General features: G+C 58.1%; 8 protein-coding genes and 3 non-coding genes across 11 annotated transcripts; 5 read left to right on the plus strand and 6 right to left on the minus strand.

Annotated features, from left to right (window-relative positions):
* Window positions 1-44: 44 nt before the first annotated feature.
* On the minus strand, window positions 45-1,007 carry D7B24_005762 (uncharacterized protein; the record flags this gene model as incomplete). The annotated part of the gene is made up of 2 exons (XM_028639911.1): window positions 45-797; window positions 885-1,007. Coding segments are annotated over 2 exons (876 nt in total), but the record flags the coding sequence as incomplete, so codon positions are not given.
* An 833-nt stretch (window positions 1,008-1,840) lies between these two features.
* D7B24_005763 lies at window positions 1,841-1,912 on the minus strand. Its single transcript has one exon. It is a non-coding gene; the product is annotated as a tRNA-Arg (tRNA).
* A 1,716-nt stretch (window positions 1,913-3,628) lies between these two features.
* Window positions 3,629-4,732, minus strand: URA3_2 (orotidine 5'-phosphate decarboxylase; the record flags this gene model as incomplete). Its single annotated transcript, XM_028639912.1, has 1 exon — window positions 3,629-4,732. One exon carries the CDS (start codon window positions 4,730-4,732, stop codon window positions 3,629-3,631), a length of 1,104 nt encoding a protein of 367 aa, XP_028495707.1.
* Window positions 4,733-8,331: 3,599 nt separating this feature from the next.
* On the plus strand, window positions 8,332-9,454 carry PIS1 (CDP-diacylglycerol-inositol 3-phosphatidyltransferase; the record flags this gene model as incomplete). The annotated part of the gene is made up of 3 exons (XM_028639913.1): window positions 8,332-8,536; window positions 8,612-8,988; window positions 9,065-9,454. The coding sequence occupies 3 exons, from the start codon at window positions 8,332-8,334 to the stop codon at window positions 9,452-9,454; spliced, it is 972 nt and encodes a 323-aa protein (XP_028495708.1).
* Window positions 9,455-10,765: 1,311 nt separating this feature from the next.
* Window positions 10,766-12,275, minus strand: D7B24_005766 (uncharacterized protein; the record flags this gene model as incomplete). The annotated part of the gene is made up of 2 exons (XM_028639914.1): window positions 10,766-11,370; window positions 11,441-12,275. 2 exons carry the CDS (start codon window positions 12,273-12,275, stop codon window positions 10,766-10,768), a joined length of 1,440 nt encoding a protein of 479 aa, XP_028495709.1.
* Window positions 12,276-13,156: 881 nt separating this feature from the next.
* Window positions 13,157-15,130, plus strand: D7B24_005767 (uncharacterized protein; the record flags this gene model as incomplete). Its single annotated transcript, XM_028639915.1, has 1 exon — window positions 13,157-15,130. One exon carries the CDS (start codon window positions 13,157-13,159, stop codon window positions 15,128-15,130), a length of 1,974 nt encoding a protein of 657 aa, XP_028495710.1.
* Window positions 15,131-15,531: 401 nt separating this feature from the next.
* D7B24_005768 (uncharacterized protein) lies at window positions 15,532-18,870 on the minus strand (the record flags this gene model as incomplete). The annotated part of the gene is made up of 4 exons (XM_028639916.1): window positions 15,532-16,432; window positions 16,484-17,727; window positions 17,787-18,105; window positions 18,719-18,870. 4 exons carry the CDS (start codon window positions 18,868-18,870, stop codon window positions 15,532-15,534), a joined length of 2,616 nt encoding a protein of 871 aa, XP_028495711.1.
* Window positions 18,871-19,174: 304 nt separating this feature from the next.
* On the plus strand, window positions 19,175-19,247 carry D7B24_005769. The gene has a single exon. It is a non-coding gene; the product is annotated as a tRNA-Cys (tRNA).
* Window positions 19,248-19,717: 470 nt separating this feature from the next.
* D7B24_005770 lies at window positions 19,718-19,790 on the minus strand. The gene has a single exon. It is a non-coding gene; the product is annotated as a tRNA-Cys (tRNA).
* A 2,215-nt stretch (window positions 19,791-22,005) lies between these two features.
* SCS7 (fatty acid alpha-hydroxylase) lies at window positions 22,006-23,197 on the plus strand (the record flags this gene model as incomplete). The annotated part of the gene is made up of 2 exons (XM_028639917.1): window positions 22,006-22,748; window positions 22,807-23,197. 2 exons carry the CDS (start codon window positions 22,006-22,008, stop codon window positions 23,195-23,197), a joined length of 1,134 nt encoding a protein of 377 aa, XP_028495712.1.
* A 649-nt stretch (window positions 23,198-23,846) lies between these two features.
* On the plus strand, window positions 23,847-25,719 carry D7B24_005772 (uncharacterized protein; the record flags this gene model as incomplete). The annotated part of the gene is made up of 4 exons (XM_028639918.1): window positions 23,847-24,520; window positions 24,575-24,883; window positions 24,938-25,402; window positions 25,461-25,719. 4 exons carry the CDS (start codon window positions 23,847-23,849, stop codon window positions 25,717-25,719), a joined length of 1,707 nt encoding a protein of 568 aa, XP_028495713.1.
* Between the last annotated feature and the right edge of the window lie 867 nt (window positions 25,720-26,586).

A 26,586-nucleotide genomic window follows, 5' to 3' on the forward strand; every position in this document is an offset into this window, starting at 1 on the left:
AGAGAGAGAGAGAGAGAGAGAGAGAGAGAGAGAAGAAGACTAACAGATTCTGTCACCTTGCCCACGTGCTTCAGAAAGTTGGCCCGCAAAAAGGTGGTTTGCACGGCCGAGAGCGTCAGGTGCCGCTTGCCCAGCAGATTGAGGATGCTCATGCCAGACTCGCTGTAGTCGGCAGCCAGGTCCTCGAAGCTCATGCTCCCCGCATACTTCAGGTGGTCGTAGAACTCGTGAGGCTCGTCGGTCAAGATGAGCAGGGCGGTGCCGAGGACCTGGAAGAGCAGGGCGGGGAAGACGCGCAGATCAGGCGACAGCCCCTGCGGCCCCGACGACGACAGCGTGTTGAAGGACAGGTTGTTCCACTCCGCCAGCTGGACGAGGAAGATGTCCTCGTCCAGGGGATAGTAGTTGTGGTTGAACTCGCGGAAGTAGATCTTGATCAGCCGTTCGATGTAGCCCTTGGCCGGGAGCTGCCTGATGAGGGACTTGTATTGCTCCTTGATGGCGTAGTGTTCGTCGTCGGTCGGCGGCGCGGAGGCGGACAGGCTCGTGTCGCCGTTGGCGCTTTCGATCTTCTTGAGGAACCCAATGGTCGAGCCCCCGGACGGCGAGTAGCCCCAGTTGGCGGCGGCGGCGGCGAGGCTCTGGAGTGGTGGCAGCGTCGGCCCGTTGTGTCCCGGTCTGCTGCTGTCGATGGACGTCTGGCCGCGCTCTTTGGCCGTCGGCGCATTGGTTTCGTAGCGGCAGGCGGATTCCTTCTTGCGTGCTTTGCAATTGGCACAGGGCAGGTCGCGATCGCACTGGCCATGTCAGGTGAGCTTGGGTCGCCGGAGGAGTCGAGTCGGCACAGGCAAACGAGAAATGGGGAGGGGGGGGACGGGGCGAACCTTTTGCTTCCTCCGGTGGCACTCCGTGCACGAGATGACGATGCGCCTGCGTTTCTTGGGTGGCGCTCGAACGTCGGGGGGCACATCAGCCGTGGCATACGCCCTGTGGTCCTCCATCTCCATGTCGAGCGTGGTCTATCGACGGGGCCGTGGTCGAGCGATGGTGTTGCTGGTGGCCTGGTCGAGGTGGGAGACGGCGAGGTGAGGGTGAGGGTGAGGTGCAGGATGGAGAATGCGCCGGGCATGGGAATGAAGGCGGGCGGGATCGAATTCGCTTGTCGTCATGTCCGACCCGGAGAAGTGGTTCTTTACGCCCGGCACATGATTCCGCCCCCCCCCTTCTCCCCTCCCCCCTTGGAATTGCCACCCCGCCAACCCACCTTTGCTAGAGCGGACCTCACTGCGATTATGTAATCTGTATTGGACTGTTGGGACTTTGCTCAGAACTGGACAGCCTCGCGCTGCAGGTCCCTATGTACCAGGTCCCTATGCACCTAGGTGGTCAAGGTAGGTAAGGTGGTTCAAGAATACCATGAATAGCGGTCATAGATAGGGGCACTCTCCTGCATGCAATGCAATCCTTAACTCCGGCCAGTTGAACAGATTTTGGGCAGCGGACGGGCGCCTCAGATACCGGCAGACAAGGCCCATTTCCCAGCCCTATCCATCTCCACTTCCACTGCCTTCAAAAGTAAATCTTCACCCCAATGTAACAGTAACAGTCAGGCCGCCAAACCTATGCCTCCTTGTAGCCCGGGCGTTCAACCAGGTCCCCTGACGGCACAGCGGGACAAGTCGATGCAGTGCAGCACGCGTCCAGTCACGTCCAAAGTCCGGCTCGGATCCACTCGCACACTTTTTTTCTTTTTCCGCAACACAGCACCTGTCCTAGATAGAGCAAGCAACAAAAATAGCATGGAGACACCACAGCCGTGATAAGCCAAAAAAGACAAAACCGTGCCCGGCAGGACTCGAACCTGCAGCCTCGGCCACCGGAAGACCGCGCGCTGCCATTGCGCCACGAGCACGAAGGGACCTGATTGGTGGGGTCATGCTCGGCCGGCGAGAAGGCCGGTTCATATCGCAGTGTTTGCGCTATTACGTCGAGAGGTGGTCCACTGACGCTGCCTTTCGTCCTGGATGTCATTTTCAGTGTCTTGGACTTTTTTTCCGTGTCGAGGTCTTTTCCAGCTTGTTGTCGGCTTCGGCCATGAAACAGGTACGCAGTAGCAGGTACGCCTAAGTATCTTGTCTAGGTGCGGTCGAAAGGCCAACATGAAGGCCTCATGAAGACAGACGCCGTACCATCCGAGTCCTCAATCGCACCGGCTACGGGTATGGTTGACGCCCAAGTCAACACCGAATGAAGCAGATTCGTCATGCGGAACTCGGCAGTCCCCTAGTCATCAACAAGCGTACAATGACGCCATCTGTGATGGGCTCCCGCTCGAATTCGACTGCCGCGTGCCGTCTGCCTACCTACCGTGGGTAGAGTGCGTTCTGACTGCAGATGCGACTGCAACCTCGGGAAGGTTAAACGCCAGCACCGCGCCAGCACAGCAATGTCCATACGAAGTAGCAGTCCGAGCCCTCAACAGAGCCGGTTCAGAGATGACCTGGGTGGAACGCTGGATCCAGGAGCATCCATGGGAGTACGCCACTTGTCAGGACATATGCATGCAGACAGAAAGTCGTGATGCCGAGAAATCCACCAATCAACCCTGCTTCGACCACGGATAGTGGTAACCCTGCAGGAGCAAACTTTGGTTCCGAAAAAGAAAAAGAATAAAGTTAGACCATCGTGAAGACGAGCCAAAGTTGAGCAATGAATAGCCCCGCAGGAACCTACATCCGGCATGCCGCTTCAGACGGGGTGTCGTGTGGCTCCGTCGGCATCGGATGCCCGGCGCATGCAACGTCCGGGGCAGAAGGGGGGCGAAGGGGAAAATGGAGGGGGGAAAAAGCAGGGTGATGGTGGTTCGGGCGCGGTTCTACCCGGACTACCCATCCGGAGCAAACCGACCCGGTGCACGACCCGGTGCAGGGTTGCAACACCAGCGAAGCCTTGGCCGCCAGACCCCGATCTTGACTCGATCTGCATTGCTCATACCTACGGTCGACCTAGCGCCCCCTTGTCGATCTGGTCGAGAAGGAAGGGGGGGAGGTAGGGGGGAGAGAGAGGGGGGGAACGTCCGATCTGCCAGTCGGTTGAACGAGCCCGATGGCGGGGCACATCGGGGAAAGCAACATCAGACGTTCAGGGGTTGCGAGCTTCGACGATGCAAGATCAGCAGGAGAAGCAGCACGACACATGGATGGCGGTGTGCCGCTGAGATGTGCATCTCGAGAAGTCAGGGAGTCAAGAAGTCAAGGCAGGTGGGTCAAGGCTGACGGGCGCCCGAGAAGAGGCATGATAGTCTCCCTCTCTCCCTCTCATTGATTTTGGTCCTCTCTGCCAACGCCTTGAGAAAAGATATTCCCCCCTTTTTTTCCCTTTGCCGTTCCGACGGTCTGGGACTGTCTAAATATCGACTGGTTTGCCGCCCAACCCCGAGCCAAAAGTGCAGTGAAAACGGACCCAAACATGTGAGCAGCAAACAGCAGAACAACGGCAATCATCAACCCGGGCTCACTGATGTGCAGCTAGAAAAGGAAATAAAAATGAACATGAAAATGGGGAAACGAAAAACGCGAATGATCAATTAAACTCCCAGGGGTATTCCGTCTTTCCCACCGAGCCGCCCTCAGTTCTGAGCGACGCGCGACAGGTAAGCCTTCCACGCCCTCGTGCGGTATCTCTCAGCCTCGGACTGAGGGTCACCCGCCTTGAGGATACCCCGCCCGACAATCACGATATCTGTTCCGCAGAGGCCGACGAGCTTCTGGGGCGTGTTGTACTGCTGGCCCTTTCCGTCGCCCGCCACCACGCCGTTCTCCTCCTCGCCTTCCGGAGGCAGCTGGCAGCCGGGCGTCATGTGGATGAAGGCGTCGTCGGGCTCCGTGTTGAGGCTTTCTTGCGAGACGTAGCCCATGACGAAGTTTCGGTTTTCCCTCGCCGCCTCGACGCAGGCCTGTGTGTACTCCTGATTCATGAAGTTGCCAGCGCTTGACATTTGGGCGAGGATCAAGAGGCCGCGCTCCATGGGGGGCTCCTCGATGCCGGCGTAGAGAATGTCGTCGCCAGGCATCTCGCTGCGGGGGAAGCGCGGCGAGGAGGCCGACTCGTAGTGTTGCGTCAGCGTGGTGACAGAGACGATGCTCCCCTTACGGCCCTCCTCTCGGTACCCGCCGCGGGGCTCGTCGGTTGATCGTGGGATGGCATCCTCTTCGTGCTCGTCAAACGTCTCGGACCTCGGCGTGCCAACAGTGACGGACGTCTTGACCTCGTACTGGTAGCGCTCGCGCCACTTTGCCTCGGCCTCGGCGAGGGCCGTGACGGCGGCCTTGCCGGGGACCATGTTGACGTTGATGATGTGGGCCCACTCAATGATGCGCGCGGACCCAGCGACGTATTGCAGCTGCACCGTGTTGCCGATATCGCCGAATTTTCGATCCTCGAAAATCAGGAAGCCATGTTTGCGGGCGAGCTGGGCCAGGCGCGCACCGGTGCCGGTTTGCGGGTTGAAGTCCCAGCCGGCCACGACATCGTGGTGTGTCTTGAGCACGACGATAGAAGGTCCAACCTTGTCGGCGAGGTGGAGGAGTTCGCGGGCGGTCGACACATCGGCGCTGAGGCAGAGGTTGGACGCCTTGAGGTCCATGAGTCGGAAGAGGTAGGCGGTCAAGGGATGGGTGGCCGTCTGCGCGCGGGTGGCAAAGGTCGCCTTGAGGCTTTCGTGAGGAGACATGGTGGGGTGACGCTGATCGGAAGAATGCGATGCGATGGTCAGGTTGCGTCGCAGTCGTAGTTCTTGTCGGAGGCAGACAAAGGAAGGACGAAATTTGGTCCGTCTGCAGAAGAGGGGCGGGTAGGTGGAGGCGGCAGAAGATGGGTCGATATTCCAGCTGACTAGGGCGCGTTTTGCTGTAGGCGGGGTACAGACGATGGCGATCGGACCGCTGGGCGCGTGTGATGGAGATGGTGAGAGGAAGGAGAGGGTAAGGGGGGGGGGAGGGAGCGGGTATGTAAGAGAGGCGTGCGGTGCGGGATGTGAGTTGAGAAAGGGAGAAGGAGGAGGAGGAGAACAGAGGCAGAAGGTGAGGTGAGGCGAGGCGACGTGAGGTGAAGAAAACCAAGTGCAGTCGGCCCACACAGCGAAGAAGGTTTTCGAGTTAGTCGGGCAACCGTGAAGAGCAGAGAGGAAGGAGAAAGAGAGGGGTGGTGGGATCCGGGAAGGAACTAATCTACAGTAAACGGAAGGGCGACCCGGGAGAAAATAAGTACTTTGGGGCACCTTTTTAGGGACGTGGAGGAGTCGGTGTTTGTGTGAGCCCGTACCTACGGGCGTGTTTGTGTGGTGGTGAGGGTGGGGAAGCTTCGAGGTAGCAGCCAGGTACCTAGCTGAAGGTCAGGTCAGGTCACCTCAGGCCAGGCCAGGTCGCCCGCCCTTCATCTTCCAGGTAAGTGAGAGGTGAGGGGGAGGGGCTAGCAGCTAGCAGCTAGCAGGGGGGCGCCTGGCGGCGGGGGCGCGCCAGCACGCTGGACAAGCCAACGACATGGGGCCTTGATGGTGAGGAGACCGGGGGTTGTGAGTGGTGAGGTCGTTCAGGGTCAGTCCAGGGACAGGGTGCATGGTAGGCAAGTCGGGTCGGTGCCTCGATGTGCCCAGACACACCTATTCTGGGTGCTGGGTAGTCCATTTCGTGGGAGGTGTGCCTAGCTAGGTAGGTAGGTAGGTCTTCACTCAAAAAGTCAAGTCCTCTACAAGGCCACGCTCATGCTTGATGGCTGGGCTGGTGCCAAAGTAACGGGACGAAACATACTCCCCATCATGTCTCTGATGACGCTCTTGCTGTACCTTGGTCCATGGCAAATTGCCTGTTTGAGGTGCCGGCCGGCGCACTGGGGTTTCGGAATACTTCTTCTTTCATATCACAAAGACATCCAGCGCACAGTAGGGGGGGGGAGTGGGCGGCACGACCCCAGTCAGGGAGTCTGAGAGTGTGAGAGGCCTCGCCCGGAACGTTCCGCGAGAAAAGAAAAGCAAGCATTTCAAGTCCCCAAGCTCCATTACCGCAATGTAGCAATGGCACGATGAGGCGTCATAGCAAACTGCCCTACTGCAACCTATCGCGACGACGACGCACGCTTTCAGCAACAGATCGGGGACTCGGACACGTCAACCTGAATTTTGTTGTGAGTCCTGTGTGGGGGGACGGGAGGGTGGAAAGGGAGGGAGGAGGGCGGGGGGGGGGGGGGGGGTTCCAGTTCAGTCTCCCAGTCTGACCCAGGCCAACCGACTTCGCTTTCCCCATTCCTTGGATTTGATGGGCATACAACCCGACTGGGTGAGCTGAACGGCGTGATCACGGCTCCTTGACCGGGTATCAAAGTCCAGACTCCCCGCGGCCTCCTCGCATCCTCACCCCCTGGTGGATTGGTGCTTGAGGATGGAGACCACCACTGGGGAGGACAGAAGGAGGGGGGTTATTGGGTGTGACATGTGGCGCTGGGCAAGGGGTCCCTGATTGCCGCGGCCAAGCCCTCCCGCTCAGTGCCCCCCCATGCTCCCTGATGATTCGAGTGCCGGCATGTCTCGCCTTGTTCGTCCAAGGCTTTGCGTCGTCGTGAAGGCTGTTTGCCTCACTCTTTTGCCGTTGTCGTCGCACAATTATGCTCGACGCGGAGGCAGGGAAGGGGGGGGGGGCTTTCGATGACATGTCAGTTCGCTCGAAGCCAGACGCCATCCATCAAAGCACCATGCTAGGTGCTCCGGGCGGGCCGATGCGACAAGGGCCATGTCTGTTGGATAGCGTCAGAACTAAGGCACCCAGGGATCCTGACTCCTGCAGCGTTGATGTGCCGAGCATCAACTCGACGAACTGTTGGCGGTTGGTGGCTTTGTGCTGTGCCCCCTCCATTTTCTGGTGTCCCTCTCTGTCCTCTGCAGTGAGGCAGGTGGACAACACTGGATGCAACCAACTGGTCTCCCACTTGCGAACAAACCTTGTGCGCCGAGGCGGTTAAGTAGGTCGTTGTCGGCCGCAGCCGTGGCGTTGTCCCTGAGTCGGCATGTGCATCGTTCTTCTGCGATGCAGGTCGACTGCCAGGGTGGTTAAGCTGTTCAAAGGGCTAGCTCATGCCGATGCCCAAACAGCAAGCCTGCCCTCTCCAAGTCAAAACTTTCGGGCCGCAGGAGCAACATGTCCCGAAGGTACTAGACCGGTCAACGTGAGAAGGGCATGCGCTGCCCGCGCATATGGGTATGGGAGGCAAAACACTATGGGACAAGAGGATTGATTTGTTGGGCTGGCAATCGGCAGGCTGTCGGGGTCGAGATGGGGGAATCCTTCGATATACCCGTCGGTTCATTCAGGGCACAGTACAAGTCGAGGATCGTCCTGCTCGAATAGTATGCCTACAATGAACCCAGCTGCTACGTTACAGGATGGCCAGCCAAGCCAGACGCGCATGCCCATTCACCGGTCAGTCGCACGCCTTTAGTACTTAGCTGGCCAGTGCCCGACGGCAGTGGTCAAGGGTCCCAACTGAATCTAGGGGAGAAGAGAGAGAGAGAGAGTAGGAAGCCTGTTACTGCCCACCAGACACGGATGGCGGATGCTGACTCAGCAAAATTGGGGTTGTCTGGCGTTGGGACCTCCATCAACACAGCATCGGCATCGACACCGAGGCAGGCTTATCATCGAAGGTCCATAATCGGGGTTCTTATCTCGTCCCCTTATCTAGCACCTTCCCGTGTAGTTCATGGTGTCCGCCCAAGCCGCCGTGCTGTGTCAGTGACAGACCCCTAGGTGCTCAGGGCCATGCACCACCCAGTAGCCTACTAACAGCACCCTAGCAAGGAGCCCAGCTGTCGGGTCCATGACAGGTCCGACCCTACCCAAAAAAAAAACAGAGAGGGCGAGAGAGGGACAGGCCAAGATAAGTTGTCCAATAATCAAGCACCCGTGCTGTCGTGGCCGCATCTCTCCATTTTTCGAATCTCATCTTCTCGTCAGCACTCCTTTTCTGTTCAACACGTATTCCGGTTGACGAATCTCGACAAATCCCCGCGCCATCTCGTCCCGTCTACAACCCCTGACGCCCTCCTTTTACTCCTTGCCCGACCCTGCCGCCACTCGACGCGCGCCGATCACCACAGAACGGATCATCTTATCGGAGCTATCGTGCCCATCCGAGCCCTCCGTCGCAAAACCCCCTTCTCGTCTCTCAACCGACCGACACCTCAGCGTTGACCCTCAACGGTATCGCGCCTCCAGAGACACGCACCGAATCAAGAAGAACTCTTGCTTGCTCCCTACCACCCCCACAATCCAATCTGACACCATGTCCTCGTCAACCCGATCCTCGAAGAAATCCAGTTCCAGCTCGTCCAAGGTCTCGCGCAAGGCCTCTCCGGAGCAGCAGCCCCTGGTCAACGGCAACGGCAACGCCAGCGCCAAATCCAGCAGCAATGGCACCGCCGCCACGGCCGCTTCTACTGCGGTAGCCGAGGAAGAGAATATTTTCGTCTTCTATCCCAACATTATTGGTTCGTACTATCATCCTCGGCGGCCGACCTCGGCTGTCCACGTCTTCGCCAGTAATGCTGACGCCGAAATCTAAGGCTACGTTCGCATCGTCCTCGCCATCGCTTCGCTCTACTACATGCCGCTCCACCCGCGAACCTGCTCCCTCCTCTACAGCGTCTCCTGTCTCCTCGACGCCCTCGATGGGTACGCCGCTCGTATCTTCGACCAGTCGACACGCTTCGGCGCCGTGCTCGACATGGTCACGGACAGGTGCACGACATCCTGCCTCCTCATGTTCCTGGCCTGCGCCTTCCCCCGCTGGACCATCGTCTTCCAGCTCCTCATCACCCTCGACTTTGCCAGCCACTACATGCACATGTACGCCTCGCTCACCATGGGCGGCGCCGGCACCAGCCACAAGAATGTTGATAAGGAGCGCAACTGGATGCTGAACCTCTACTACACCAACAAGGTATATCTTGTCCCCCCCCCCCCTTGTGCACGCAACACGCGCAGCCTGCTAATGAGTCCCCCTTTTCACCCAATAGACCGTCCTCTTCGTCTTCTGCGCCCTCAACGAGCTCTTCTTCATCGCCTTGTACCTCCTCTCCTTCTCGTCGCCGCTCCTCTCCCCCTCTCTGCTCAAGAGCGTCGGCGAGACGGGTGCCGCCCAGATCCAGGCCGGTGCCCAGGTCAACACGTCGCTCCTGAGCGCCATCTTCACGAACCCCTACAGCGCCGCCGCGCTCGAGCTTGCCCGCGCCAACAAGATGGACTCGTTCTGGCCCTGGGTCCTCACCGGCGTCAGCTTCCCCGTCATGGCCGCCAAGCAGTTCATCAACGTCGTCCAGCTCGTCAACGCGAGCAAGTGGCTCGCCGAGGGCGACCTGCAGGTTAGGCGGGAGCAGGGCCTCCCCAAGAAGAAGAAGACGGCTTGAGTTGCTTTGACGTGGCCCTCGACTTGATGTATCTTCTTTCTCTTCTTCTTCCTCTTCTTCTTCTCCTTCTGCTTCAGCTTCGCAGTGGCGATGTCTCCTCTTTTCTATTCGCGTCTACAAACTTTACTGCACATAATTCGGCTCTACGCTTTTCTTACTTTGCGTGCCGACGGCGGGGGCGAGGGGGTTGCGAGGACGGCAAGAGAAAATGAGGGGGGAGGATTTCTTTCCTTTTGAGTTTCACATCATCGGATCATGGGAAGGACCTCGCCCTGCCGGAGCGGGAGGTTCTCGATAGCTCGCAAGGTTGGAAAGGTCGGCGTTGCCTGATGAGTCCCAGGCCAGACCATCTGGAAAGACTCGGGGGGCTTTCGGATTCACGAAGGAGCTGCGCACGCATTGGAAAAAAGAAGAGGGGGACCGGAAGTCGTCAGAACAGCGACCGGCAGCGCCGGATCGGGATGTATTGTCTCGGCATGGACCCCCGTCTTTTCAAAGCCTCGGAGGAGGGAGGCCATGGGTCCCAATATGGCCCAGTATGATGCGTGAAGAGGTTTGAGCAAGCGGCCGGATCAGATGGCCAACCGCATGACCCTCCCAAGAGAAAGTGGAGGGTCGGTCTAATATGGAGTCGGGAAGCTTCGTTGTACATTTAGATAGACCAAGCAAATTGCACTTTCTTTTTCTCTTTTTTACTTCATTGATATAAACCTTGAAAGAAGTTCCTTTCCGCCGCGAACTTGCCATCAATCGGTATGCAGGGATGCGTGAGTATCTTTCTTTTTTTGGAGTCAGCAGCCGGCATCTCGCCCTACAAGGCTGAGTGGCTGCATGTCTTGGTGAAATCAAAGTTGCATCGAGGTCTTGAAAAAGATAATAGAATAGGCTCCACAGCCCTGCTGTCACCTCACGCGAGTCACGCAGATCTGGAGAGCATGGTCAAGGGGTGCTTGGGCGGCTCAAGCTCGCCCGTTCCTTGCGGCGCTCGTATTCAGGCGATGGCGGCTTCCCCTGATGACCTCCCTGTAGGCGTCCGTGGAGAGCTTGTCTGGGGATGCGAGATAAGGGGGTCCTGTCGCTACTAGTAACCTTGACCACCTGTCTAGGTTTCTTATTTTTGATCTATTGGTTATAGGATTATCATTCATGACATTTTATTCCAAGATTAACCGCTGTTCGTCTCCGTTTCCACCGCACAGGAGATCATTCCGCCACAGTGTCGACGGGACAGTCGTTGAATAGCCTGCACCAGCCTGCGTCGACGATGTCTCCACGTGTGCTATTGAGGAACCTCCGCAGAGCCCGCCGATTTTAATACTCCGGGCTCCAATCCCATGCGTCGGCAGTGAAGAGGCTCCGCGCCATCTTATCCGCGTACATGTTTCCCTCATACCGCAGCCGCTGATCGCCCGCCATGCCCCGCGTAAACGCAAACTTCCTGTCCTCGGCCCCGTGCGGCACGGCCTCGCGCTCCTCCGCCGCCCGCGCCCACGAACTCGCGCCGCGATCTCTCCGCCACTCGGCGCCGCGGATGCCGACGACCTCGGTGGACAGCATGGCGCGGATAAAGTCGACAATGGGGTCGAGGCGCGTGCGCAGGCCGCAGTTGGTATGGTTCTTGTCCACCTGGTAGCTGGGACTCTGTTTCAGGGTGACGAGCAGGTCGTCGATGTCGAGGGTTGCGGCGTCTGGGAGGGCCTCGAGCGAGCTGGGGCCAAAGTCGACGGGGCGCAGGAGATCTTTGCTCGTGAGGAACTTGAGCATCTGGCCGAGCTGGAACGAGTCGCATGCCGAGGACGAGTCGTAGCCGAGCTTGCACTGGCGATCACGGGAAGAGTAGAGGGCGAGGAAGTGCCGCTGGACGGAGGCGATGGTGTTGAGGATTGCCTCGCGGCGGTGCTGGAGTTCGTCTGGTGCTCTTGTCAGATATTTGTGTTCGTCTAGTACAAGCTTGATTTTGCTCGGCTGGATCAGAAGGCAACCTACGTTCAAGATCATCTGGCAGGTTCCACCAGGCTTCTGTGCTGGGTAGCTCATCGTAGGACACGAGGGCACTCCAGTGAGAGGACCCGCGTTGGATGATCTCTCGTGTGGCGTCGTGCAGCTTCATCGGCTGATCGAGGAGCCAGGAGACGAGGATCTTCTGACGTAACACCTGCTCTGTTCCCAGAGCACTCTTGCCGCTGTCGGCTCTCAACGCTCTGTTGCTCGTCTTGGGCCACTTGAGCTTCAGACTCGCGCTCAGAGACCGTGCGATGACGGACCGGCAATCGAAGCGATCCGCAAGGATAGCCAATGTCGTGACAAAGAGCATGTTGATCGATGTTGCCGGCGTCTGCACGGGCTGTCCGTGGAGTATCCTCAGCATGTCTCCGAAGACCTTGTCACGGCCGATGGAGCGTGTGGCCTCATCATCGTCGGTGATGGTGATCCACGGCAGAGTTGTGAGGTCGGTGTTCTCTGATGCACGTTGTTCTACGGTGAGGTTGGCCAGCGACTCCTGGACAAGCCTCGCTTCGGCAAACTGGGTGTTGCCCAGCAGGTTCTCGAAGTACTTGGAGTGTCTCTGCAAGACGGCAAGCTCCACTCGGAAGGCCACCTTGAATAAGGGACTGAAGTTTGGCTCGGGAATCCGCAGCGCCCCTGGCTTCCTGGTGGCAGCCTGGTGGGCCTTTCTCGCCGTGCGAATGGTCTCCTTGGACGTCTCAAAGCTCACGTCCAGGACCACCTCGCCTCGAGGTGAGATCTCGACAACAGCGGGCGCGTTCTTGGACGACGAGTCCGATGTATCTCCATCTTGGCCAGGAGCGGCGTCGTCCATCCTGGCCTGAGAGAGTTGCCGCGAGGGGGCAACATGAACATGGACCTCAGAGAGAGGGGTTGGGTGGGGTGAAGAGAGTCTCTGGAGATGATCAGACCGGCGGTCGAGGCGACTTCAGGCGGTGCTTACGGTGTTCTCTCCACACGAGGTACCTTTTCTTTGGCAGCAGGAAGATGTGTGATACCTATGTCAATGTAAAAATAAAGTGAACAGGATCCCCACGTGAATCATGGAATGCAAATGAGCCAGCACGTCGTGACTTGCGAGTCCAGGGTCTAAGGGTCTGGCTCACTGTTGTCACTGTGGATCAAACCCTGGGGCCTCGCCTTATGCTGATAAGAGATGCGATAAGCCTCGCCTGAGCCCGCCAGTGACAGCAGCAGCTGCTGCTGCAGCCGCTGCCGCTGCTGAGGGATGACGGCCTGGTGCTGTTGAGCGCGCGGTGCAGCACTGTCCGCCATCCCCTGTTCGCTGAGGTGCAGTTGCTTCTTCACCAGAACCTCAACGATCCTCAACAGCTTCAATCTCATCAATTCGCAGACAACCCGGTCCTTCTTACGTCTTGCAAAGCAGTCTCCATCTTAAGTCTCCATCCATTTTTTGAACGTCTCCAAAACTCACAGACCAGCTCCGGTTCCGCCTATCGTACGGTACGACGCTTGGCATCCAAAGGTGCTGCGTCACCAAACGCGGCCGGTGCTATAGCCGACAGCCCCTCTTCCCAGCTTTACAGCGAACCCGACGACGAACATCCGAACCACAACGACAAACGCCATGGCGTAGGAAGCACGTGGACTGAAATACATGCACCACGCCATGCATCATCACGGCGATGAAGCTCTACCAGTCTCGCTCGCCCATCTCTCACCATTGTCGCAACCATGCCAGCTCTCTCCCGCCGCCGCTTGTCGCGACATTTACTAGCCCAGTACCGAGGCTACTCGCGAACAGCCTCTGGGTTTCCCATATCCGCGGATCTATGGCATAAACTGCAGGCAGCCGCCGAGGCTGCGCAGGACTTCCTCGTCACACCCTCCGCTTCCAATGGCCTCGTCGTCTGGAAACCGGCCGCTCGGTCGTGGCCGAATCTGATCCAGCATCTCCAGACTCGAACATCGACACACCTAGGCACCGCTGCCTCGAGCTTCCATGCCGTATGGCAGAACGTGAGCGCCTCGCATCGAAGAGCGTTCCACAACTACTTTGTCACCCATCTCCCCTCCTCCTCTCTCCATCCCGACTCTCGAAGCTCGGCAGGCCCCGGCCACCAGCTTCCCCGCGATGCCTCGACCCCCCACACCCCTGGGCCAGGCTCGGCTCCGGCCGTCGCAGCTCTCAACATGCCCAACAGAGACTTAACCGTGGTCAGAATCCCATTACTACGAGCGAAACATCACTACGGTGCGGCATCAGCAAGAGGCACAAGGCCGTATAACGAAGACACGAACCAGGCAGGGACCATCGCAATGCCGGCCTTTGCGAAGCGCGCCCCTGTCAGCCTGCAGAGGAAGCCTATCCAGCAATCAAACGAGGCGACGGCTGCCGATAGCGCCTTGGGAGACCCTCAAATATTCTACTTTGGCGTCTTTGATGGCCACGGTGGCAATGAGTGCTCCGAATTTCTGAGAGATGAGCTGCATGGCTACATAGAGGAGGCATCGTCGGACTTTGGACTCCAAAGCAGCTTGCGCCGGACTCGAGAACCCAGAATGGGCCTGGGGCAGAAGGACGAGGAGGCGAACGACCCCAACGAGCCGGACATGAAGTCTGAGGATGAGGTCCGGCAGCAGATGAACGTGCCAACGCAGAGCGACGGAGGCCAGATCAAAGAGCCAGAGAAGGCAGAAGCGATGAAGGGCGTTGATCCGATCGCTGCCAAGGTCGACAGCGTGCAAAAGGCCCGCCAACTGGAGCAAGGCCTCATCGACGACTACAAGCGGACGATTGGTGGCTACTTCCGGCGTTTCCACCCACAGCACTTCAATGCCACGTCACGAAAGGGCCACAGCCATCAGCACGACCCCCTCGTCACGGTCGAGTCGGTCCTCATGTACGCCTTTCTCCGCGCCGATCTCGATTTTGTCTCGGCGCAGGCGCGCAAACCAGATCCCGACGACCCGCGCCTCGGCGACTCGCCCGTCAACGACGACGAGGTCCTCGGTAAGCCCCACGCGCCGCCGTCTGGCCACGGCATCGGCGGCACGACGCGCTTCAAAGGCGGCTCGACGGCCTCGGTGGCGCTCATCTCGACACCGTCGCCGGCCCCCTTCTGGCATCCCGGCGCCCAGTCGACGCTCCTCGTCGGCCACGTCGGCGACACGCGCATCCTCCTCTGCGACACGTCGACGGGGCTCGCCCACCCGCTGACCTCGGACCACCACCCCTCGACCCCGGCCGAGGAGCGCCGCCTCCGCCGCTACGCCCCGGCCAACTCGCTCGTCTCGGGTGACTCGTTTGGCGAGCAGCGCATCACGGGCCTCGCCAACTCGCGCGCCTTTGGCGACATGCGCTCCAAGCGCATCGGCGTCTCGGCCGAGCCCGAAATCACCCGCGTCGACCTCGGCCCCGCCCAGTACAGCTTCCTCACCCTCGTCTCGGACGGCGTCTCCGGCCACCTCAGCGACCAGGAAATCGTCGACGTCGTCAAGGAGGCCCGCACCCCCGAGCAGGGCGCCCAAAAGGTCGTCGACTACGCCACCGAGGTCTCCGCCAACGGCGACAATGCCACCTGCCTCGTTGTCCGCCTCGGCGGCTGGGAGAGGCGCTCCGAGGGCGGCCTCGGCAGCATGGGCACCAAGGAGATTCGGGACGTCCGGAGGGCCGAGGCGCTCGATCCGCGACGGGGCAAGCGGTAGATCCTGGGACTGTCGCTGCCATGGGCGCAGCGTTTCCGCCCCGAATAGCCCGGAAAGGGGGCCATGACGAAGAGGCAAGACACAGGCAGGGGGGGGGGCCTCTGGAGTTTTCAGGCGTCTTTGGGCATGACTTTGGCATTGTCTCCATATCATGATTGATTGTAATTCTCTTTTCACTTCTTCGCCCTTCACATAGCACGTAGCACGTAGTTAAAACCCTGCCATTCGTGTGTATATTCATCACATCAGCAAAACTCCACCCAGCCTCTCATGCTTTCACTTTCGCACCGGCGTGTCTAAACCCTCGTTACTTGTTACCAAAGTCCCCCATCCTAGCCCATCCGCTCAAAAGTGAACCGCCAAGTACGGCCAAAAAAATTCGCGTCTTTCTCTGACCCTTTTTAGTGGCGCCCCTGGCCGGGATACTGGCTCCAACCTCCACCGCCATAGTTAGGCGGAGGCGGCTGGCCGTAGCCCTGGGGAGGGGGAGGCTGCTGGTACGCGCCACCGTACTGCTGCTGCGGTGGGGGTCCTCCGTAGCCCTGAGGCGCACCATACTGGCCTGGAGGCGGCCCGCCGTACTGCGCCGGAGGAGGTCCGCCGTATTGTCCGGGAGGGGGGCCGCCGTACTGTCCGGGGGGAGGGCCTCCGTACTGGCCAGGTGGTGGGCCGCCGTAACCCTGCTGGGGGGGCTGACCGTAGCCCTGCTGACCGTAGCTCTGCTGAGGAGGGGGCTGATCGTAGTTAGGTCGGTCGTAGCTGGGCCGGTCGTAGCTGGGTCGGCTCTCCTGGCGCTCTGACGGCCCGCTGCCGCCGCCCCCGTAGTAGCCGGCGCTCTCGCCACCACTGGTGCCGGTGTAGATGTGAGACTGGTTCTGGTCCTGACGGTAGCCGTATTCCTGGTTGCCATGGGACACGGGGGCAGATGCCAAAGGCTTCCGGTCCTCGCCCTCCATAGCGTTGAGGTCCCGCGTCTTGATCTGGTTCCAGAGCGAGTTCTTCGTCTTGCCGTGGCCGAGACCTCCGCCGCACGTGTGAACATCCACGGCACTGCGGCTACCGCTTGTCGTCTGTTGATTGAGGACGTGATTCTTGTGATCCTTCACCGACTGCGAGTTGAGCAAGTGGGAGAGCTCGTGGCGACGAGGGTGGCCATCTGCCCACTCGCGGACCGTCTTGAACATGTTGCTCTGAATTTCGCAGCGGTCATCACGCATGACGGGGTGGTGGAACGCACGGAGGACATCGTCGACGACCTCGTCAACAGGAACGCCGGGATTCTCCCATGCGTAAAGAACGCGCCTACGCTCTGTCAGTATTCATTTCATTCTTGATGAGTGAGGTGCAACCCACGGTGTGATGTATTGCAAGATGGTCGAGGCAACCCTTCCGGCGCACGAGTTCAAGATGTTGGTAAAGTGATCCTTGGACAACATGGAGTGCGTGGGATCGCTGCAGCGGGGGTTGTCCCAGGGCTCGAACTGGGACTTGGCGCTGGCGCCGATGAGTCCTGACGAACCTTCCTTGAGGACCTTGGACACCTGTTGAATGATGGGCTGGATGAAGGGCGCGAGCAGGCCGAGAATAAAGGCGGTCAGCGTCTCGCTGATGCGCTCAAGGAGCTTCTCCAAGCCAGGAACCTTGGCAATGAACCTGTTGATCGCCTTGACAATCTTGTCGCGGAACTGGAGAATGGGGTAAATTCGACCGGCAGTCTTGACGGGATCAAAGTCGGGGCTCATGCCGGGAATTTGGTTCACATTGTCACGGGTGTTGAACGCCGACCTAGACCGCATGTTATCCTGCTCTTGTTGGGCAGACGAGGCTTGAAGATCCCTAGCTTCCTTCATGAAGCCATCGCCAATGCCAGGCAGCTGGCCGATGAGAGAGATGAAATCTCCAGACGACTTGGACGAGGAGGAGGAGAAGAGGCCCCTGTCCCTGGACCCGGATTCTTCGCCCTTGGTCAAGCTTTGCGCGTTGATCAGAGCGGCGTTCATCTCGTCAACCTCGGACTGCGTGAAGTGATCGTTGGCTTCTCCAAGCACAGAGTGCAAGAAGTCGACGGCGCCGAACGTGCCGGTGACCAAGGGGTAGACCCTCTTGCCTCGAAGATTGATCTCAGTGTCAGTCCCGCAATGGGGGAAGACGCCGTGGTAGCCAAGCTCGCGAAGAGCCAGCTCACAGTAGTTGCTGTGGGCAGGAAAATCCTCAAGGGTGTGCAGGGCCTGGCCGAGACAGCGCAGGGCCTCGCAGAGATCCTCTTCCCTGTTGGCTGAGCTTCCGGCACCATTAGTATAGAGGCGCCCGTAGTGAATGCTTCGTCCGAGACTGAATCGTAGATAGCCAGCGCTGGTTGCCCATCCTCCACGCTCATTGGCGATGTAATTCTTCATACCCGAACGACTATCTATCTCTGTCTCGACGGGATCCACAGGGCCTCGCAGGCGAGGATCGAGGGTACGAGCATCGAGACCCTCGGCATAGCCCAGAGGGTTGTCAATATGTTCCTCGGGCCTGTAGCAGCCCAGTCGTTCTTCGGTGACCTCGAATTCCTCGGTAGCGTAGCCATGCGCCAGGAAGGAGAGGACCCAGACCTGTGAAAAGAACAATGTCAGCAAGTGCGAGCTGTCAACGGCGGGCTAGTAGGACATACCAAGATGCGGATGGTGGCAGCATTGACGCCCTTGAGACTGCCGACATCGACAGCCTGAGAGTAGTCGCGGAGCCAGTTGCCAAAGTAGACGCGGGAGATGAGAAGCGAAGTCCATTTCTTGCCGTTCAGGTAGGCGATGGTTTCGAGCATGTCTTCAATGTCGCCATGGCGCCAATTGTGACCCTCGACTTGCGCGATGGAGGGGATGTTGCCAGCGCCAAAAGCAGCAGCTCGTCCTGGCAGGAGCACCAGGACAATGCAGAAGACCAGGAACCAGGAGCCCTTGCCGAATCGGAAGGAAGCCATGATGTGCCTGATACTGCAAGGACGAAAGAGACGGCGAGGGGTAGTATTCCTGTGTGCTGATGGATATCGCAAAGACGCCAAGCAGGAGGGGGATGTGTTGTGTTGTGCTGAGAGATTATGCGCTCGAGTGTCGCGTACGTTGGTATGGCGCAATGGAAATGTCAAGCTTCCCAAATTTGCGAAGATGAGATAGTGAGGGTGGAGAAGATTGCAGCGCCAGCGTGCGAGAGTGATGATAGGCTTGCGCTTTCACGTGTTGCTGACGACGCCGAGAGTCGCGATCCCGCTTGTCCAACGGGCGGCCTCTGTGGCAGTGTGTGATGGTGCGAGGTGTGGTAGCTGACGAGGATGACTTGTCAGACACCCAAGGTAGAGACCGGTAGTGACTGAGGGCGCAAGCTGGGCTGAGCTGATGGTGGGGTAGTTTGCGACTCAGGGCAAGGCTGATTGAGATGCTCAACACGAGAGGAGGGGTGTGGAATCAACAGTGCCCTTGGTCGAATATGGATACCAGATGCGCTCTGACTTGATTTTGAATTTTGCAAGAGGATATGAAGAGATGAGAAGTCAGACCAAACCGAACCAGACGAGGGCAAGGTCCGGCTGGAGGAGGGGGGGGGTCGTACCAAGCAAATGTGACGGCATCGAAAGACGCTGGATGCCGCGTTCCGCCGTTGCCCCGCGCCTGCCCCTCGTTGAGCTGCTGACGGTGGACGAGTGGAGCAGTGCCACCGAGCTCGCTTGCACTGTTGCAAGGCACGGTACGGGTAGGGCGCATGGTGGGGCTCTGTGAAGGACACCACATAGCACCCAAGTTTGGAAGTCGTCACAGGTAGGTCATGAAGCCTTCCATATCTTGATGAGCTCTGGAACTTGGATACTTTTTTTTATTGAGAGTCTATTCAGTTGAAAGCTGTTGCATAACCACTTCGTGTTGCCCTCTGTACTGGCTAAAAGGATCTGAAAGAAGTCGTCATCTCGATTCTGACCACCCGATGAGCTTAGTCTCAGAGTACAAACCCGTCACAAGACAGACACGAAGATGTCACGATCCAGACTACAGCTTCACTTTACTTAAACCTGGACCGGTAGCTCAGGGGTTAGAGCGTGCGATTGCAGATCGCAAGGCCGCTGGTTCGAATCCGGCTCGGTCCTCTATTCTTTTGCTGGTTCTGGCGGCGCACAGCCATGCATGCTCCCTTGCTTCGCTGCTGATGCAAGGCCGTCAAAAGAGGCAACACGGAGGGGCAAGTCATGCGGTCCTTCAAAACATGTTCCTTCTTTCTAATAGCGAAGGTACTGTTCGTATGAAAAGCTCCACAAACAGAGCGAAGGTTAGAAGGTGAGTAGATACCTCCGGACAAGTCTACATGAGTTACCAGCAAATAGTATAAGCCCGCGGTCCTCTTCAGGCCTCTGAACGGTGGACTGAAGATTGAAATTTCGTCGTTATCCCCGTCCGTCGTAGAAGCTGTCCCAATGTGTGAACCCCCCCTGCTATTGCCAAAATTACACACAGGGTCCCCTGCACAGGGTTGTGTCTTGTGTCGTATGTCAAGGCATGTCAGCTTCGAACCCAGCAAAAGGATCGCGCGCTCGCAACGAGCTACACAACAACGGACCACAGGACCGAGCCGGATTCGAACCAGCGACCTTGCGATCTGCAATCGCACGCTCTAACCCCTGAGCTACCGGTCCAATTGATGACTAATCCTGGGGGTGTCGGAGGTCCTACTACTCATCATGTGTGTGAGCCACAACGAGTTCGAGAGTTCAACCAAGCAGGACACATTACAGTGTGTAGCCCACCTCGTACGAAGCTGTTGAATGGCGATTATACATCGTGAATACATCAGTACCATGGTCATCATAAGCTTTGAACTTTCGGGTTGTGTAATTCATGGAATAGAGATCGTACCCGGCCTTGGACGGGTTATAACAGAACCATTACAAAGAATCGAAAATCTCCAAAATCTCGACTCTAAGCCTTGATCTTGGTGGCTTGGACACTTTGCCAAGATAGGTTCGCTGGACAGCGACGCTCATGGAAAATCCAGCCCAGATTCGTGAGCTCGCCACTCGAAGATACAGAAAAGTAACCAGGATGGTACTCACGCAATCGTAGCAGGAGCAACGAGGAGAGCCGTTGTAGTCAGGCACACAACCGCAGCTGCCTAATTCTGACCCATGCACTCAGCCCAGGCCACTTCGCCCCCCTTGTTCTCGAAGCGCTTGAGATCTCCTTGATCACACAAACCCCATGCCACAGTAATACGCCGCCTGGTTCATCCGCCGCCTTACCTCGTTCACAACGGGCATATTGTATAGGAACTGTTACTGCTCCACGACCATTCCTGGCAAGATGACTTTGTCATAGCCAGTAAGCTTTCCTGCCGTGTTGGAGTTGTGTGACACACCAAAGATTCTTGGGTAGCCGTTTCCTGCGCGTCCGAGACCAACAGTGGACGTTTTACTGTGGTCACCTATATGTTGCTTTGAAGCTGGGAGATCGTGGTTCAAGCCTATCATTGTAGATATCACGTGTAACACCAGCTTGGTTAATGTTCAGTTGAGAGGACCTGTCGTCTCGGTAGCACTTCTCACAAGACTTCCCCACAAAGTCCCCCTCGCACAGCTGCCGTGCAACATTATCCAGGGATTTTATCTTATCGCCGCTGCGCCAATCTTGCTCTGCGGCCCTGAGGTTCCCAGATTTGCTCGGAATGGAGGTATAGAACTACTTCTTGTCGACATGCTGAGTTTGAGTTTGCGAGGTGAAAGGAAATACAGGCTGGGTTTCTCATTCTTTGTCGTCAGACAGACGCGGTCTTTTGGGAGTGGATTGACTGTTTTGTTAACTGGCACTTTGCCCCGATGAACCATTCTGACTCCTCCCTCGAGTAAGGTCTGAGGTAGGTGCGCCAGGCAGCCCAAGTCCAGAACCAGCTAGCGCACCTCAGTACCGGAGGCCGCTGACGTTGCACTGGATCCGACCCCGTAGGCACCCAATGCACTCGGCGACTTGGATGCTGGCGCCGATCCCCAACATCCACCGAGTCGAGGTCTCTCTCACCACTGGCCAATGAGTACAGTTGGGCAGCACCGGCTCCGTCGGTAATTGCAGTGTCCCTGTTGCTGTGAAGAACAAATCAGACCACGATTCTGAAATCCCGTCTCGTCCGGGCGCCGTCTGTGAATTCAGTGTGTGTATGTAGATCTACATTGCCCGAGAGTCCGAACCACTGGGGTGCGCATGATCGCTTGATTTCTCATCCAGACGGATGGACACACTGTGCCTACGTGTCACAGACAGCCTTTTAGCTTTTCCTTTCCCGGGCGCATCGACTAATACCGTATGAAATGAGAAGAATGGAGTGGGTGCTACATGGTACATCGTCTTGTTTTGGCCCCGGATGCATGCCACACCACAGCCGGGCATGGCATGACTGCCAGGCAAGGTCGAATCCCGATCGACAGCCGGTTTTCGAGTGCAAAGAAGGCCCAGCGGAGGCCGTTGCCTGCTGGAGGTACCCCTGGAGGGAACCAGATCGCACCACATGCACAGTGTATCGGCTGTCATGGCTCCCGCGCGTTCCAAAGTAACACCACTCTCGGGTCCACATTAATTTGCACCGCGTCCCGTGGCGCGGCCCTGCTAAATCTGATTCTGATCCGTAGCTCATCTGCGATTCCCCTAAATACCGAGGGGCAAATCTGTTTTTCTTCCTCCCGTGCAGCCGACCTCTCTCGATCGACCTGTTTCGCCCTTCTCACGTCGTCGTCTCTCTGGATCTCGCATCACACACCGGCGGGCCACACTCCTTTTTTGGAACAACGACTTTCGAATCATCCCTCCCGACAGGCCCGCTTACGATATCTCCGAGCCATCCGCCGCCCGGCCCAGCCCATCAAGATGCCTGCTCGAATCCTTCCCACCTTCACCCGCGCCGAGGTCGAAGCGCACAACACAGAGGGATCCTGCTATGTTACCATCGGCGACAAGGTCTACGACATCACCGACTTCGTTCAGGACCACCCTGGCGGACCCGAGTTTGTGCTCGAATACGCAGGAAAGGATGTCGAGGAAATCCTCAAGGACGAGGTCTCCCACACCCACTCTGACTCGGCCTACGAGATTCTTGACGAAAGCCTCGTCGGTTTCGTCGTGAACGAGAAGTCCGTCAACGGTTCAGCCACCAAGACGAATGGCGTCGCAACCGGGTCCGAGGCGAGGGACAGCAATGGCGAATGGGTTCACCCTCGGACTGGCATGTCGCGCGAGGAGGACTTGAGCAAGGACACCGACTACAACTCGGACTTCAAGACGCACAAGTTCCTCGACCTCAGCCGGCCACTGTTTCCCCAGATCTGGTTCGGCGGATTCGACAAGGACTTCTACCTCGACCAGGTCCACCGCCCGAGACACTACAAGGGCGGTGCCTCTGCACCCCTATTTGGAAACTTCCTCGAGCCTCTTTCGAAGACGCCGTGGTGGGTGATCCCGACCATCTGGCTGCCTCCCGTCATTTACGGCACCATCCTGTCGCGAGAAGGCCTCAGCAGCCCTCTCGACGTCGCCATGCATTTTATTGGAGGCTTCTTCCTCTGGAGTCTGCTGGAATACGTCCTCCACCGGTTCCTCTTCCACCTCGATGAGTATGTCTCCTCCCCCCCTTGTGTTCGCGCTCTGGGACTATCACTGACAGGATTGAAGTTACCTCCCCAACAACCGCGTCGGCATCACCGCACACTTCCTGCTTCACGGCATCCACCACTACCTGCCCATGGACAAGTACCGCCTGGTCATGCCGCCGACCCTGTTCGTCGTTCTTGCGACGCCATTCTGGAAGCTGGCCCGCATTGTCTTTGCCTACAACTGGTACGCCGGCGCCGCCGTGTACTGCGGAGGCATCTTTGGCTACATCTGCTACGACCTCACGCACTACTTCCTCCATCACCAGAATCTCCCGCTCTGGTACAAGGATTTGAAGAAGTACCACCTCCAGCACCACTTCCTCGACTACGAGCTCGGCTTTGGCGTCACGAGCAAGTTCTGGGACCGCGTCTTCGGAACCGAGCTGGTTCCTGTTGTCAAGACTGCCTGAGCGGGGAGACGAGCTTTTGCAGAGTGAGGATTGAGGACAGTGAGAAGCGAGGACAGTTGTCAGGTTTTAACGCAAGTCATGGCCAGCGGGTGTAATACGAATGACGGGGCTGGCCTTTTTCAGGGGACCGGTTGTCTGAAGGAGTTCAGGGGTGAGATGCTTTAACGGGACTACGAGGCAATGCCTGGCTTGAACATCGGAACGGGACATGAGCCACTGCATACTTGCAGACACATATTAGTGTTTAATATTGATACCACCACTCACTTGAGCCTGCGCGATCAGTGAGGGCCCAATTCATGGTGTGATTCTGCCTTTTGTTCCGGCGCTTTGAAGGTGGTGACCTGCACAGTCCGCACACAATCACAGTACTGTACACAACAGCACTAGGCAGCAGCCACGTGACTGTGCCGTCAGCAAGATGACCGCACCCAGCGATTGATTTCGCCCGTTTCCTCACTTTGTTCCCTGCCCCTCAGTTTTTTGCCCAGCCCAACGGTGGAATCGACATCCACGACAGCACGCAGGCCATTCGCTCACGAGACTTCCACGCCTGCCGCATCGCTACGCTCAGAAACGGAGGTGCACAGCGGCTGACGAAAGACGAAGCACTAATCCTCTGGTGTAGACCACACAAAGACCCGCCAAGATGTCTAACCTAGATGTGGAGGCCCTCCTGGACGCGACCGCCAACGGAGCGACAGACCCGAAGCCGACAACAGACGCCGACGACCAGTCGAACCGAGACCGCTCCGAGAGAAAGGAGCGGGACCGCGAGCGCGAGCGCGACCACGACCGCCGACGCCGCGAGCGCCGCGATAGCGCATCGCGCAGCCACCGAGGCACCCCCGACGATCACAAGGCAGACACGCCGCGGAGCGACGCAGGAAGCCACAAGAGTAGGCGACGAAGCAGAAGCCGCGATGATGACCGCCGTCACTCACGCCGTCACAGAGATGGCGACTACTACCGCGGCAGCGGCGGCGGGCGCGGCGCCCGTTCGCGCTCCCGTTCGCGCTCGCCGCACAGGTCGCGCCGCGGCCGTGACGACCGCGACTACCGGGACCGTCGCGAACGGGACCGCGACCGCTCCGACCGCTATTCTGGAGATCATCGTCGTGGCCGCGACGACGACAGGCATACGCCGTCCAAGCGCGATGGCACGCCGCCGCTTACCGAAGATGAGCGCGATCGGAGGACCGTTTTCGTCCAGCAGCTGGCCGCCCGCCTGCGCACTCGTGAGCTGAAGGAGTTTTTCGAAAAGGTCGGCCCCGTCAACGAAGCCCAGATTGTGAAGGACCGCATCAGCCAGAGATCCAAGGGGTGAGACTCTGCCGAAGCCCATGACCATGACGAGACTTGGCTAACGGGGGACAGAGTTGGTTATGTTGAATTCAAATCCGAAGACACTGTCACGCAGGCGCTCCAGCTCACCGGACAGAAGCTGCTAGGTATCCCTATCATCGTTCAGCTTACCGAAGCCGAGAAGAACCGTCAGGTTCGCACCACGGAAGCAGCCGGTACACAGTCGAACTCGATCCCCTTCCACCGCCTCTACGTCGGGAACATTCACTTCAACGTTACGGAGCAGGACTTGCAGGCCGTTTTCGAGCCCTTCGGCGAGCTCGAGTTTGTCCAGCTGCAGAAGGATGACACTGGCCGCAGCCGCGGCTATGGCTTTGTGCAGTGAGTACAGCTCCTCTTTGGCGCCGGGAATATGAATGCTAACCCACGGTCCAGGTACCGGGATGCAGGCCAGGCTAGGGAGGCCCTCGAGAAGATGAATGGGTTCGACCTTGCCGGTCGTCCCATCCGTGTCGGTCTCGGAAACGATAAGTTCACCCCAGAGAGCACTGCCAACTTGTTGCAGAGATTTTCAGGCCGCGAACAGCCCTTCCAGGGCTCTGCCTTTTCCGGCGCCGGTGGCCGTGGCCCTCAGAACTCGACGTTCGACCGCGCGGGCGGCCGCGACAGCGAAAAGTCGGGCGGCGCCAGTGCCCTCGACGACACGGATGTCGCCGGTGTCAACTTTAACAACTACAGTCGTGATGCCCTCATGAGGAAGCTTGCCAGGACTGACGACGCGAGCAACGCCGTAGATGAGCGCCAGACGCTGAAGCCCAAGACGGAGACTAAGCCTCTCCCGGTCAACGTGAACATGGCCAGTCGTTGCGTCGTGCTGCACAACATGTTTGATCCCGAAGAGTACGTTGAACCCTGCCTGCGTCGTCCGCTTGTGTGGCACCCACTGACAGCATCGCAGGGAAGAGGGTGAGGACTGGGCCAAGGAGCTCGAAGATGACGTGCGCCAGGAGGCCGAGAGCAAGTACGGCCGCGTCGTTCACATCTCGGTAGACCCCAACTCCAAGGGCGACATTTATCTCAAGTTCGACAAGGTGCAGGGTGGAGAGAATGCCATCAAGGGATTGAACGGCCGTTACTTCGGCGGCAGGATGATCGACGCGTCACCTGTTGTAGATGCGGTCTACAGCAGTTTGTTCTCTCGCACCAGAGCGATCTAAAAGCTAATGTTCGCCACTTCAAAATGCGGCTTTAGGACTCATCAGGTAGGCAGTTCGAAACAGAGACGGTCCGCGTTGGTTTTCTGACTTGCAAGTTAGTGTTCTAGTGCTCTTCCCTGGTCTATCTCTCGATGACGACGACCACTTTCGAACGCCCAAGGCGATAAACAGCCGCCTTTCGGAACCGGACGGTGGGGAGGAAAATTGTTTTTGTGTTCTATCTTGTGGCCCGTGGTATCGGATGTTCTGGTATCAGCCTTTGATCGCGCCCCGTCCCGACTGGCTCCCGCTACCTTACTATTTAACAGGACTCTTACATCGACTCGACTCGACGTACAGGATCTCTTCCAGCCCAGCTCAGATGCGCATGTTGCGGTTGTTCTGTGCGCGGCCGCTCTAGGTTTCCGGGCTCGTAAATCGAAGCGGTCTCTTGGCTGATTGTGTGTAGCTTAGGTCTTAAAACACTCCGACGCTGCTTTACGGCGTTTGTGGTAATGTCTTTTTCTTGCTCAATGAAGGAAACAAAAATTCTGTCCGCTTTTACATCTATCTACCTAGGTTCTTCCCGCTTTTTTTGTCTTCGTATTTGTGATGGGCGATTTGATCTAGGGCTGATCATTCTTCCTACAAGCCGCGTCCCATCTCGGCCTCGCTCTTTGCGCAGGACCCTGACGAACGACCGAGCTACGTTACATGGAAGTGCAATGACCCGACCCGATGATCCTTGACGCTTGTCACAAAGGGCACCCGATGGCACCGCACTCGGAACAGCTGCAAATTCGGATGAGAGGTATCAAGGGGGCGGTCACCAGGCCCGTAGGCCAGAGCCTGGGCTTTGGATCCAATAGCTTGGGCCGAACCTCGACG

The sequence above is a fragment of the Verticillium nonalfalfae genome (assembly GCF_003724135.2).
Source record: "Verticillium nonalfalfae strain VnAa140/NRRL 66861 chromosome Unknown scaffold_38, whole genome shotgun sequence".
NCBI lineage: Eukaryota > Fungi > Ascomycota > Sordariomycetes > Glomerellales > Plectosphaerellaceae > Verticillium > Verticillium nonalfalfae.